Source organism: Castor canadensis, chromosome 2 (genome assembly GCF_047511655.1).
Source record: "Castor canadensis chromosome 2, mCasCan1.hap1v2, whole genome shotgun sequence".
Lineage (NCBI taxonomy): Eukaryota > Metazoa > Chordata > Mammalia > Rodentia > Castoridae > Castor > Castor canadensis.
In genome coordinates, this window is record NC_133387.1 from 160,313,906 (window position 1) to 160,327,863 (window position 13,958).

Genomic DNA, 13,958 nt, shown 5'->3' on the forward strand with positions numbered 1-13,958 from the left:
TTTGGCTGGGGGTTGGACTTTCCTTCCCGGAGGCGGCACCCAAACAGCCACCCCGTGCGGAAACCCAAACTTTCTGCTGCCACTTCGAGTCTCGCGGCCGCCTCCTCCGCCCCGCGCTCGGGGCCTGCCTGACCCCGCGCCGCTGTCGCCCGCCCGCCGCCGTCCGGCCTGCCCCCGCTGCTCTCCTCCCGCGTGGGAGCCGCTCGCGCAGGGCCGCGCGCCGAGCCCCGCAGGCTGCAGCGTCGCGGCCCGGCCCGGCGCACCCGCAAGTTCGCCGAGAGTTGAGGCGAAGTTGGGCCGAGCTCCCCTCTGCGCCCCCGGCGTCCCGCCGCGCCCTGCCCCGCCGGGGGCGCCCCTGGCCGCCCGCGCGCACGCCCCAGCCATGTCGTCCATCCTGCCCTTCACCCCCCCGATCGTGAAGCGCCTGCTGGGTTGGAAGAAGGGCGAGCAAAACGGGCAGGAGGAGAAGTGGTGCGAGAAGGCGGTCAAGAGCCTGGTGAAGAAGCTCAAGAAGACGGGGCAGCTGGACGAGCTGGAGAAGGCCATCACCACTCAGAACGTCAACACCAAGTGCATCACCATCCCCAGGTGGGGTCCGGAGGATGTGGGGGGCGCCGGCCTTGTGGGGTTGGCCAAGGAGGGCATGTGCGCGCGGGTGTGCGTGTGTGTGGAAGGGGGCATTGAAGACGCGGGCGAGAAGGGGGTGGAGGGACCCCAAACAAAATCTGTGGATTTGCCAGCTTTCCCAGTCTGGGCTTCCACGCGGTGCTCTAGCTTCCACACCTCACATTCGCTTTCCACCCCGAGAAGGGGGAGTGCTACTGAGGTTGGCCCCCACCCCCGGAGCTGCGGGCTCGAAGTTGAGGGCCGCTTTGTTAGGCTCCGCGGGCCGAGCCCCTCCTCCTCCTCCGCCACCTCCCGCCCGCGGCCCGCGCTCGTGGAGGTGGCGGTGTGTCTCCCTTTCTTTTCTCCAGTCCTGTCCCCCCACTTCTCTCTTCCTCTACAGGAATGCGGTCTGTACAGCTGGAGCCTGGTGATTGACAGATTCCTTCTTCGTTCTTTCTTTGCCTTCGGGATTAGCATTTTTATCGAGTATTTTTAGACGCAGTTGTGCCAGTCTCCCGCCCCCTGCGCACGCACGCACGCACTTAGTTGCAGAGCACGGCTCTGACTTTCAAGTGGGAGGGACATGTGGGGGAAAGTAAGGTCTTCTCCCCCTCTGTCCACCCACCCCTGACTGCTTTTGCCCTCATTTTAGTCTACGACATTGCGTTCCATAGAACAGAGCTCCAGACAGATAACAAAACACACCCCAAAGGGGGCCTCCCGCCGTCCCCTGCATTCCTGTAGAGCCCTTTTTCCCAAAGCGTGTTGCCATCTGTCCTGACCTCCTTTATCCTTCCCATCGGGTTAGCAAAGTCCAGCGGGAGCTCACAGATGGCTGATGGAAGGGTCAGTGCTTTCTCTCCACTCCCAGGGCCTTCCTGAGCTTGGTGGTGCCTGGCTGCGAATTGGGATGGGGGTACTTTGGTCTCTTATCTCTACTCATCTTCCTTTAAAGTCTGATTCCAAATTAAGGAAGAGGGTGTGCGTGCGTGCGTGTGTGTGTGTGTGTGTGTGTGTGTGAGTTCTTGGGGTCCCAGGCAGCAGAGGAATGAGTAGAGGGCTCCCAGGGTCTGAGTTGGCAGGGTTGTCATCCCTGATCCTGGGCTAAGGGTGGCCTCCTCCATCCTGGGCCACCTGCGGGGGGTAGCTGTTCAAGGCTGCCAGCTCTGTCAGGCAGGCACCAAGCAACATCTGCCATGGGAACCCAGGGCTGGCCTTGCCTGGAAATAAATGCCACATGCGGTGGAGTGCTGATTTAAAAATTAGTTAAAATAAAACTGGGTGGATCCCATCAATAAAGGGAGGGAAGGTGGTGGTGTGTCTCTGGAGCATACTCAGGGTGTGTGATCCACAGCCAGAGTTGACTTCAGGGGAAGTGGTGGGATGTGATGGCCGAAGGAGCCTGGGTTTGGGTCTGAGAAGCTCTGGTTCTTAATTCTTTTTTCTCTTGGGGTGGGGGAGGTAGGTGGGTACATGTCATACTTCTGTCTGTGGAGGGGTCTGTGAAACTGTTCGTCTAATCTGCCCAGGTGCATTGAGGACAAATGCTTTATGCATTGAAACAAAAAAAGTGGTATCAATTATACAACAGCAGCTGTGAAAAGTGTTTCACTATTTTCAAAGCACTTTCATATGGCTTCATGAAGTCCTTGAAGAAAGACAGAAAGAAGGAAACCAACTTCAGCAAAATAGATAAGGCAGTTAGGCCTGAGCCGGTCTTGTTTTTAAACTTGAGGTGAAAAGGCTGTGCATGGTTGCCATGGGTTTCGGACCCACCACACTCCTGCTGATGTGGCCTCTGCAGGTTCTGAGCATCCTTTGCTGAGTGCTAAGTGCCGTTAGCCAGGGGTGGGCAGTGGATCTCTGCTGGAAAGGTGGTTCTTGTTCAGTCTCAGGGCTGGTGACAGCTTGGAGGAGCAGCCTTGCTAGGAGTTTGCCTATTGCGTGGGGAGGGGGGGTCACATAGCTTTGGCCAGCCTTTTCCTTTTCCATAGCCTTCCACAGTCTGAGGGAGGTGAACATAGGGAATGCTTCTGAGAGTTCCAGCCAACCTGCCCCCTGGCCTTCTCATGACTTTTTAGGATCAGGGCATCTTCTGCTTGCCTACCGAGGATCTAATATCAAAGTCAATTTTATATTTCACTTTATTTATTTACTTATTTTGCCATGTTGGCAGTGGGCCCAGGATCTTGTACATTGTCAGGCAAGTGTTCTACTCGGTCCTAAGCAGATTTTTTTCTTTCATCTTTTTGCAGCTAGAGAAATTTAGTTGCTTGGGTGGATCCAGACAAAATGGATTTCTATCCCTGGATTTTGTGCCCACGCCTCAGGGTCACCTTGTCTCCCTTGGCAACAGCTGCTGCTGTTTTGGTCATGGGCAGACAACTAAAGGCCATGTCTTGGGGAGGTGACTAGTTGATCTCATGGTGGGGATGTCTATGTGTCTGTTAAGCCCCGTAGGTTGCCATGTTGCTTGTTACATTGTCTGCTCTTGCTGCCTTTGAGAATGAGAGCTTTGGAAAGTAGACAAAGGAAAATGTGTGATTTAGTCATCCCACTGTATGTGGGGTGGTGCTTCAGAATCTTCTTAGAGGTCTGGACCTCGGAGCTTTGAGGAGCCCCAATCTAAGGATATGTAATCATGACCCTGAGCTGCGGTGGCAACATAAAGCAACTGTTGTTTTATGCTGGGACTTCACATTGCAGACTGGCTTCTCTGTTTCCCCAGAGAAGAGCTTGTTTCAGTGATCAGGAGAGCTGGAGTGATGTGGGCTTACTGATGCTAAGACTGGCTGACATATATCACCCAAGTGGTAAGGGCTTAACTTATATACACGACAGAGAGGTTGTCAGAGGACTCAGATCTGGCTGGATGCTCAGAGCTTAAAGCAGGTTTTATTCCAGCAACTGCTCACTCCTCACCTGCTTGAGTACCTGAGCAGGTGTCTTCCTCCAAAATTCCTAAGAGGAGAGTTGGAGAGAGGAGTGTTGGTTCACACCTGTAATCCCAGCTACTTGGGAGGCAGAAGCAGGAGGAATGTGAGTTCAAGTCCAGCCTGGGCAAAGACAGCTGAGAGACCTTGCCTCAGAAACAAAATAAAAAAAAGGGCTGGGGATGTAGCTCAGTGGAGGCCCTGGGTTCAATCCCTAGCGCCATAAAGACAAGAACAATAGCAACAAAAGAGTGAAGCATTTGCTGCTGAGAGGTCAGTAATAAGTTGTTGAGCACACTTTAAAAACTGTGCTTCATGTCTGGGATCCAGGTCTCAGCCCAGTTGTTGGAAGCTGGATCAGTCTTCTGGCATTGTTTCTTTGGAAGGGAATTTGGCTTTCTTGTGTCAGAACAGGGAATCCAGAGGAAAATAGGAGGAATGAAGCAAGTCCTAGGTCTGACACACAGCAACTCCTTCCTCTCTGTGCCCCTCATCTTTTAATATAGCCTCCTCCTGTTAACCTTCCAGGACTTTGCCAGGCGCCTGTCACCCAGGGGACAGAGGAAAAGGTTCTTCATCTTTAACACTTTTCTCAGGTGTCTGGAAACAGACCAGTCACCAAGGCTGGCAGGTGTCCTCTTCAGTACCCTGCAGGCTTCAGCATCATCCACCTCCCTCTGTATGAACCATTAGCAGCAAGCACACTTCCAGCTGCCAGGGAGACAGTTCACCCCTCCTTGCTCTTGTTAACCTTGGTTAGAGGTGCTCAACACAGGGCTCCGGGAGAGGGAGCTGACTCAGTGGTGGCAGGATCTAGCAGCCACTTGGCATTTCCTGGACACAGGGAACCTCAGCTGTTGCTGTATGTACCCAGGAGTTGAATGTTTGGGCCCATGTGTGTTGCAGAACACTCCATGCTCACAGCTCCCTATCAAATGTTACAGGACTGCATTTTGTTGATTGGTTGGTATTTATTGGACCCCTCTCCATATCTGAGTCAGTGTTACAGGCCCCAGGGGAGGGAAGGTCGCTGCTTGTGGAGAGCTCACTTCAGCAAGGGAAACATTGAGAGGGCATCTTTTGAGTGCCCACCTGCTGTTTCTGTCATGTTCCCAGCAATTAGAAGAAATGCGAGCTTTAGTATGGATGGATGTGTTCAGGGAAGGAGACTAGATGCCTCTCTTAAATGTCCTAGAAGTCACTATGGTAGAAAATTAAATGACAACAGCTACCTGTTTTCTCTGGAGGAAGCACAGAATTCAGGTCCTGTGTCTGCTACTTTACTACCTTGATGGAATTAGGAAATCGGTTCATGCTTCAGACCCTTCCTGTCTACACCTATAAATTCAGATGAGCTAAGGCCTGTGGAAGTGTTTTCTAAACCAGAGAGCTGAAATGTGTTTTAACTTCTGTCCTTATCACTCATTCTTGATGGAATTTATTCAGTCACTTAGCAAATGCCTTCTATAATGACCCAGTCAGGGCGCCTGTGCTCAAGGACCTCTCTGCCTAGGGTAGGAATAACCTTGCCCCAAGATATAGGACACAGGCTGCAGCCACGGAAGGCACAGAGCGCCCCTCTGTGCAAGGACACACAGTTAATGTGAGGTGGGCAGGGAGGAGGTGGGCGGATGTGTGGTAGGCAACAGGATGGGAGTTATGGTCCATGGGCATTTCTGGAATATAGGATGCTCATGGGAGCTTTTTGGTACCTGGGAAGAGCTGCCTGTAACAGTGGTACCGTTAATCTTCTGCATTTTACTAAACCAAGTGCTGCTGTGAGTATTTTACCTTGGGACTTGTGCCAAAGGGCTAGTGAGCTCGGTGCTGTGTCTTACTCCACTAGAAAGTTTTCTCTTTGAGATAAAATGTAACTTAGTGCTGCAAACCTGTTCCTTGGTGGGAACAGTGACTAAAAAGCAATGTTAGATATATTAGTCAGAATAGAATAGAGCCTCAGTAACAAGCAGGCAACTTGCAGTAGTTATGGACACTTAGCTCTGGTTTTACCTTGCCTTTCATTGCTCTGGTTTAACACTTGCTGAAAATAAATACCGAGCTTCTGAATGAATATAATAACTTTTAGTAATGTATTTTAAAAAGTCTTTGAAGGACATAAAATTTCAAATGACCATTTTAAGAACAGAAAAAAAGCCAGTGAATACTGTAATCATTTAGTTTTGATGAGAAATGGAAGAAGTTGATACTGAGAGAATTTGGTTTAAGCTTATCACATCAGGAATCCCAGTAATGTGAGTTTTTGAAAAATAAATATTGGTTTAGTAATGTAAACTTTTGATTGCTGTATTACTATAATGGAAATAAAATTAACACAATTTAATGGACACTAGGACCATTAATTTCCACTTGTTAATTTATTGGGGGATTTTAGTGCCATTTCATGTACTATACAGCTGTTATTCTGTGTGAGCTCCTTTGTGAAATAAATAGGACCACACAGGACTTTCTTCCTCTATTGCCTCATTCTCTCACCTTCCTCATCCACCTCTCACCTTCCTCATCCACCTCTCACCTTCCTCATCCACCTCTCACCTTCCTCATCCACCTCTCACCTTTCTCATCCACCTCTCTCCCAGCCTCCATAAATGCCAGCAAGTTCCCCAAGGTGGGAAAGCACTTTCTTAAGCCACAAAGCCCATGAATGGTTCTAATGAACCTTTGTCCTTGTCTCCTTTGCTGTATTGTCTGGTTAAAAGCAAAAACAAGAAATCAATCCCTCTGCTTTGCCTCTGGTAGTGTTGGCTGGCTGGAAAGAGAAAGACCCAAATGGCTTGGTGGAGGTGGACTGCAGAGCGTGCACAAGGGAGGTTTAGTGGCCCTTGGCAGACTTGAATAGCTGGGGCTGGAATGGCCCAGGCTGGCTCCTCCTTGATCTTCTGTGGCCCCTGACAGATTCCTGGCCCATGGGCCTTCTCCCAATCTTCAAGACAATGGTTCCTGGAAATAGTTGGAAGTTGCCATGTTAAGCCCGCTCCACAGAGTGTGGTTTCTAGTTTCACTCTATTCCAAGTTTTAGAACAAAGAGGATTCCAAGAGAACTTGTCCAGTTCTTTTTTTATGTCTTCCTTCAGTGACCTGCAGGTGCTAACCCCTGTGCTGGGAAACAGGGACAAAATGAGTACGGCAGAGGCTGTCCCTGCCCTCTGTGGCTTCTAGTCCACTGGCTGTTAAACATGGGTTCTTCCAAGTTGTAAGAATGCTGTATGTGCTCAGTGGATTTGTAAGTACTGTTTTCTTGGTGCTGAGAAACCAAATCCCCCAAGCTCTGCAGTGTACTGATTTCCAAGACAGGTAGTCTGTGTGTGTGTGTGTGTGTGTGTGTGTGTGTGTGTATGTATGTATGTATGTATGATTATTCTTTGCTTTGACTTAATTAACAGCTGGAGAAATAACAAACCTGTAGCACAGTCCCACTCTCCACTGTTGACTATCTGAGGCTCTGCTATAAACATCAGCCTGCTGCCATGGTGCACTGCCGCACAGTGTTTTCACAGAGACTCAGCTTAAAATGAAAACACAGTAGAAGCCTATTAATTAAGAAGTTGGCTGATTCTGGACTGGCTAACATTTATTTAGCAGGCCCTTTCTCCCCATAAATGCTATCAGAGGAAAATGACCAATACTCAGGGCTTGGGGATTATTTGGAGGCAGCAGACCTGGGAAGTTTCAGACCTAGCTCTGTTTCTGATTAGCTGTGTGTGCTGGGGCAAGTCACTCAACATCCCTGGGCCTCAGGTGTTCTTACTGGAAAATAGACTAGATAACCAGAGGGCCTTTCTAACTCTAATTTGGTTTCTATGCAAGCATTTCAGAAACTCCTATTTGCACACAACCAGTTGATCAATGAATCATGGATCTTTCTTAATTATTAATGTTCTGAGAGCCTATCAGCCTGGTGCCAATTAATTTGTATAAATGCAAGTAATGAAACTGTAATTCAATCTTTAATTTTGGTTTTCTCTCTTTGCCCTCCCTACTTCTTTCTTACCGTGTGAATCTAAATCAGTAAAATTTAAGTACAAAGGAGCATAAAAATAACCGAAAGACAGAGGGGCTGTGTCTTGAGGTGCAGTGAGCAATTTTTCTTCCTTTGTTGCTATTTTTGGTTATTCTCAGAGCAGGAAGTTTACTTAAACTAATGACCACAGATGCCTAAAAACAGTTAATGTAAGAGGTGGGCCATTACAGAGGATACCTGTGGAAAATGTTTGCTCATATGTCGGGGTTTACCCAGGAAGCTTCCTTTATTTATTTTCAAGCATCTATATAAAGACAGACTACACTTGATTGCGTAAGCACGAGCCTTTTGTTAAGCATCATGGTGGTGGAAGTTACAAGTTTAAGTCCCAGCTAGGAAATGAAAAGCAAGTTTCCTGCTCAGTACTTCTTTCTCTGTCACGTGGCTCTGCTCACTTACATCTGTCATGTTGTCCTGAATGCTTTGCTGGGTATTTGAGGCTAGAGTATTGTTTAGGAAACACCGTGTGTGGGTTTGCCCTGGAAGCCTACAGTTATCAATCTGGTCATTTTTGCTAAGCCTCCTGTTGCCAACTGCCAAGCGAACTTATAGCGTGGAGGGGCCACTGTTTTTGTTTTATTTTTATTTTTTTGAGAACTGGGCTTTTGAGAATAGTAAGGCTTTTTGGGTGTATGTTTTTTAAAGGTCTGTTTTTATGCTGTCACAGCTCAAAAATGCCAAAAGGCATTTTTTCCTTAAAAAATCACCTCTGGGCCAAGCCCAAGTGTGGAGTAATGGATCCAGAAAGGGCTTTTTGAGCAGTCGCAAGTGGCCGAGGGCAGTGTTGAAGAGGGAAACTGGGTTTTTCCTTTTGCTTCAAATCTCCGCTGTTGTAAACGCTCTGAGCCTTGCTGGAGTCTCATCTCCCTTCTTGCTTGGTGAAGGCAGGGTGAATTCCTTTGAGTTCTGTGTGTAGCCATTTTTCTGTCCCTAAACAGGGGCGCAGGGGGGAGAGGGCAATGAGATCAGCAGCCGGCTGTGAGTCTGCAGTTACCAGCTAGGCGGCAGCCTCCGTGTGTTTGCTTGAGTGTCTTGAGCCTTGGGCTTTCCATTTGTAGAATAAGGACGGGTCCTCCCCATACAGTTCACCTCAGTGAGCTCAGGTAGAGCAAGGTAGTGGCCTGTGTTTGTAGCTCACAGCACATAGCAAATGCTCAGTAAACATTTATTTTCTCTTTCACCAGAGCGGGACCCCTGAGGCCCCTTGCCCTCAGAGCTCTCCACTTGGAGAGCTTCAGGTTGTGTAGGGAAACGAGCGACTTTCACTCCAAGAGCACACAGCCGTGCCACGTGTAGATTTAGGCCTTGGCCTGCTGTTGAAAGAGAACCAGTTCATAGACGTTAGTGGCTGTGCCCTCCCCCTTCTCCTTCTCTATCGCTGTTTCTAAAAGCGTTTGGCTGAGTAAAAATAATAGTACTGAAAACAAACTTTGATGAATCAGTGTTCCTGGGTGGGGGATGGGTAAGATCCTGAAGCAGAAACGCATGACTCACGCACGTCACTGGTAGTTGCCCGTAAGTGTGTGGAAGTGGATGATGTTCGTTGTTGCTGGTGTTTTATTCAGGCTGGGCTGAGAAGCAATTCTGGTTCTTCCTGAGGTACCTTCTCACCATTTGGCTTGGCTGTTACATGAGAATGTCAGTGTCAGAAGCTCATGGCTCTAAAATGACCTTGACACAGTGGTGGGACTTTTGATGGCACTTGGAGCTGTGCAACAGGGGCTTGTGCTTAGACAACCATGCTTGGTCCTCCTGCTGTCTGGGTGGCGCTTCATGAGGCAAGGGATATGCGAGGCTAAGGGACAGGCCCATCTTGAGCCGCATTATCTTCCAGACCATACTCGGGCTTCCAACCCTTCACTTTGCTGCCTGTGTCTCCTCCCAGTCCTACGCAGGCCTCTTTCCTGGGTCCATCAGACTGTGTCTGCCACGGATGGTGCAGGGAGTAGGGAGGAATCAGCTGGAACTTGGAACTCATGGCCTGGGAAGTCTGCATGGTATGCATGGGGCCCCCAAAGTGGGGAATGTAGATGAGGGAGGCTGAGGCCCAGAGCTGGATCTTCCTGGGCCTCTACATTCCACTGTGAAACCAAGGAACCTGAGAATTCTGCACCTGCACTTATAGGTTGTATTAAGGTATTTGTCAAGGAAAGATGCTAGAATACATTCCAGCCCATGGTTTGTTCCTAGTGCTCTCTCTGTGGTATGCAGGTCTGTGTGTGTCACTCTGTGACCTGTTGGTGGTAGTGGCAGGCCTCCTTTAGTACTATCCACTCAGTTTGACCTCCACTGAGGTCTGGCCAGGTGATAACCTTGATAGTGGAGATGTCCATAGGAATGGATTTCCTTCCCCTTGAACCCAGGGCAGAGTAAATGCAATACCAAGCTCAGGAAGGAGCTGCTACCTACTACAGTTGTCCATCCCCAGAATGGGGCAGAGGCCACACAACCAAGTGTGGATTTGCTTGTTGGAAATGTTTATGGAGCACTCACTTTGTGCTGGGCCTCAAGGGACACAGAGCTGAAGTCTTGTTTCTGAACTTCCCAGAGGTAAAAAAGAGACGTAGGAACCAACATGGTCACTGTGGGCCCCTGGAAGAAACAATCAAGAGAAGGTTTGAACAGAGTGTCGTTCAGGAGCTCAGAGGAATCACAGCCATGTCAGAAGGCTTCACAGAGGAGGTGATGCTGGAGTGGGGCCTTGAAGGATGGATAGAGGCATAGGAGTGAGGTGGGAGGCTGTCCAGAGCGCAGGCTAGAGTGTGGAAAGGCCCGGTGTCTGGGAAAGGCCCAGCAGTTCAGAGTGCCAGAGCATGGAAGAAGGAAAGGCTGGAGAGGAGTTGGGAGTTGCCAAGCACTTGAGTCGGCCAAGCTTGGTGTCTGGACCTTGCTCTGTAAGCCTCCAGGAGATTTTAGAGTGGGGAGTGGCGTCTAACACTACCATTCCCTTCGTATTTCGTTTCCTTCCCTGGCCCCGTGGCCAGTAACAGCAGGTTTTCTGCCTGAGTTATCCAGGTCAGAGTCATAATCCCTTACACCACCATGTGGACAGCTTTAGGCTATGTCTGGAGCAGGTTGAAAATAGTGTTTTGTTGGCCGTCAGGAGAGGAGACGCGCTGTTCAGCCAGGAGGCTCTGGGGGCGAGTGTTCAGGTAATCAGCCGGTGACTCACATCATGGATGCCTTGGGAAATTAAGTGGAATGTTGCTGGGCTCCATCCGATGCCTGGGTTCTCAGCAGAGGCCTGGAGATGGGGGTCTCAGCTCCTCTAGGTCTCCCTGTGCCTGGTACAGAGCCTTTATGAGGACTGTCTCTGGTCAGTGTCTTACATTTCTTTGTTGATGATCTTATAGGCCAGGCTTTCCAATTCTAGACCATACTGCCATCAGCATGCATACCTAAGCTCTCCCCAGCAGACTCAGAGAATAGTATTAGTGAATTAAAAACAGGTTATATTCCTGAGTCAGAGTTTTGTAAGCCGGGTGCCAGTGGCTATGCCTGTAATCCTAGCTACTCAGGAGACAGATCAGGACTGCAGTTCAGAGCTAGCCCCAGGCAAATAGTTCGAGAGACCCTGCCTCGAAAAAGCATGAGGCCCTGAACTCAAACTCCAGTGGCACCACAGAATTAAAAAAAAAAAAGAGAGAGAGAGTAAAATCTTTTGTTTATACCAGTTTTCTCATTTATTTTATCATGGAGAGCAAATAGAAACCATGTTGACCAATTAGAGATGGGTTATAATTTACCTTATCTGTTTAGAGTTGGCTAGTTGTTGTTCATCTAGGTTGAATAGGGTCTTTGAAAGATAGAGTTTTGAGTTCATGGACTGATTTTAGTACATAGCCCATTTTGGGGAACATTGGTAGAAACCTACTGCTGAAGGCGAGGTAAAGGGTAGCACATTGTGGTGGAGAGCTCTGAATTCAAAATACCACTCTTTCACATGTACCATTGGTGACCATGGACAAGTCACTTAACCTCTCTGAGCCTCCCTTCCCTTATGAGTGAAATGGATAAAATACTACCTCTCCCAGGAAGTTTATTGACACTATTCATTTAATAGGCTGTGTAGCAGGAGCAGCTTGCCAGGTGTAAGATGCCAGGGGATGGTACCCACTTACTACTTTAAGAAGTGTGACTCCCTCATATTGCTGTAAACCCTTGCTGGTCATGACAGCATTAGGCTTCTAAGTCCACACCCAGGTTTTCATGGAAACCTTAGGGAAAATCATAAGTGCACCACCATGCTTCTCATGAGAAAAGCCATGAAATTGGTATTAGTCTTCTCATTTTATAAGCAGAGAAACAAGGTCAGGTTCCTTAAAAAAAAAAAAGTTGCTTTAGATCTCATGATACGGGGTGGATCTTATGATAAGGAGGCATCTGCCTCCTCCTCCCAGAATCAAGGGTGACTATAATTTATCACACCAGGACAATTTTAAGAATAAAAAGGGACAAGGTTATTAATAATCACGGCCAAGTTATACTCTCTCTACAACAAAATTAGAAATAAGGGCAAAATAGTTTCTGCCGGGTATTGAGGGGGTGGGGGGAGAGGGAGGGGGTGGAGTGGGTGGTAAGGGAGGGGGTGGGGGCAGGGGGGAGAAATGACCCAAGCCTTGTATGCAAATATGAATAATAAAATAAAAAAAAAAAATCACGGCCAAGAAGCGGGGTAAGTGGTCACCCTGAGTCAGCTAGCCTTTGCACCAGCGATCGTGGTACCCATCTCTGGTAACTGGGGGAGTTGGACAAGCCAGGTGCAATGACTTTGCTCCACTGGGGAACTGCATGAAACAATCACTGTGATTCTAAGTGAAGGGACTGGCCGAAGATCATGTGCAAGTTGACAACGTATTTTAAAACAGGGCGAGACCCTAACAATACTCTGATGTCCTGAAGTCAGCACAAGAGCGTCATTGGCTGGAGTCAGAGTTAGGGAACGTTTGGCTGTACTGGTGGCTTACTCTGAAGGGAGGGGAGACAGGTGGAGGTGGTACATAGACTGTGCGAGGTGGGGGTGGAGTGTCTACACCCTTATTCAGCCCTGTCCCTTTGAAACCCAGGACATCCCAGTAGGCCTGGTGCAACCTGGATAATGTTTAATGACCAGGAGCCCAGACCTTTCCTGGGGGGTGGGACTCCCTGTCACATTCTAGCCCGTGCCTCAGACATGTTGGCTAGGAGAGGTGGAAGTTTCGTGGATAAATCCTACTGCTGATGAATTTTGGAAGGTGGCGAGGAAGGAATTAAAAATAACGAGCCTATCCTTTCTTTCTCTCCGATTGCAGTAAATGCATGGACTGTGCCAGGTTCATGGGGCAAGCACGTGGCCTCAAGCAGCCCTGTGCCAGTGGAATTCTGTAGAGGACACGTGGAGACCATGAAGTTTGCCCCTTCTTCTGTTGTCAGGGTAGTTTATTTTTTTTTTCCCCCAGCACTGGGGTTTGAACTCAGGACCTCATGCTTGCTGGTTGAGCCACTCTGTCAGCCCTCTCAGGGTTTGTTTTGCAGTCATGTAAACCTTGTTCTTCTTCTCTTATCCTAAATAAATTATTGGAAGTCTGGAGAGGGCTTTGAATTCCCTAACCTTTTTAAGTCAACAGTGGCTGCAGGCGAGGCCCTATCTGCTGAACTCAGAGGAAGGCGGCCAAGGTGACAAAGAGGTGCAGTGACAGGCTGAGAAAAGTGAGCTGTCAATGTAAACTGCACTCCATGCCTATTGGGAGAACTCCAGTCGATACAGCGGTGCCCGTCGTTCACCTTGGTGGGCTCTCCATGGTCTCATGAGTGGAATAACATGTGTGGGGGAGTATGGGTACAGAGTTGTCATTGCTGTGTTCCAACTCATTCCAGAGTCATCATGGGAACTGGGCCCTGGCATCACAGGCATGACTAAGCCATCCTAGGGGTAAAGCTGGACCCTGCTTCTGTGACTCCTGAGTTCCAGGTCCCCCCACCACTACCTCTCTCTCCCCTCAAAGCTCAATCCCTTGGGCCCACTGCCTGGACCTTGTAGTCAGCCCCTGGGCCTCACCTCTGGGATCCATCCCACATTCTGTGTTGGGGCGAGGATCCTTGTATCAGTTGCTTTGGCTTGAAGGTAACTTCAAACCCAGTGAACAGCTCCCAAAGTATGGGCTCATTCTCTTCCCTTAGTGTAGCCCTGGCTCAGAAGGGCTTAGGAGCCCTCATTTTTCTGCCTTGCTATGTCAGCTTGGTGGCTTCTTGTCTTCAAGCTTGTCCCTTTGAGGACCACAGATGGCCACGTGTTGTAACTGTTACCATCTTTAAGCCTAGGGCAGAAAAGAGCTGCTTCCCCTGGGGGTATCTATCTAAGAAGAAAACCTTTCCTGGAGCTTCCAGGTGTCACATACTGT

The 13,958-nt window shown here is 49.0% G+C and overlaps 1 protein-coding gene across 1 annotated transcript in view; it reads left to right on the forward strand.

Annotated features, from left to right (window-relative positions):
• The first annotated feature begins 319 nt into the window (after window positions 1–319).
• Window positions 320–13,958, forward strand: part of Smad3 (SMAD family member 3) — a 102,226-nt gene continuing 88,587 nt past the window's right edge. Inside the window, exon 1 of the mRNA XM_020187059.2 lies at window positions 320–588. Coding sequence (XP_020042648.1) covers window positions 383–588 — 206 coding nt within the window. The 5' untranslated portion in view covers window positions 320–382. The remainder of the gene's footprint in view (window positions 589–13,958) is intronic.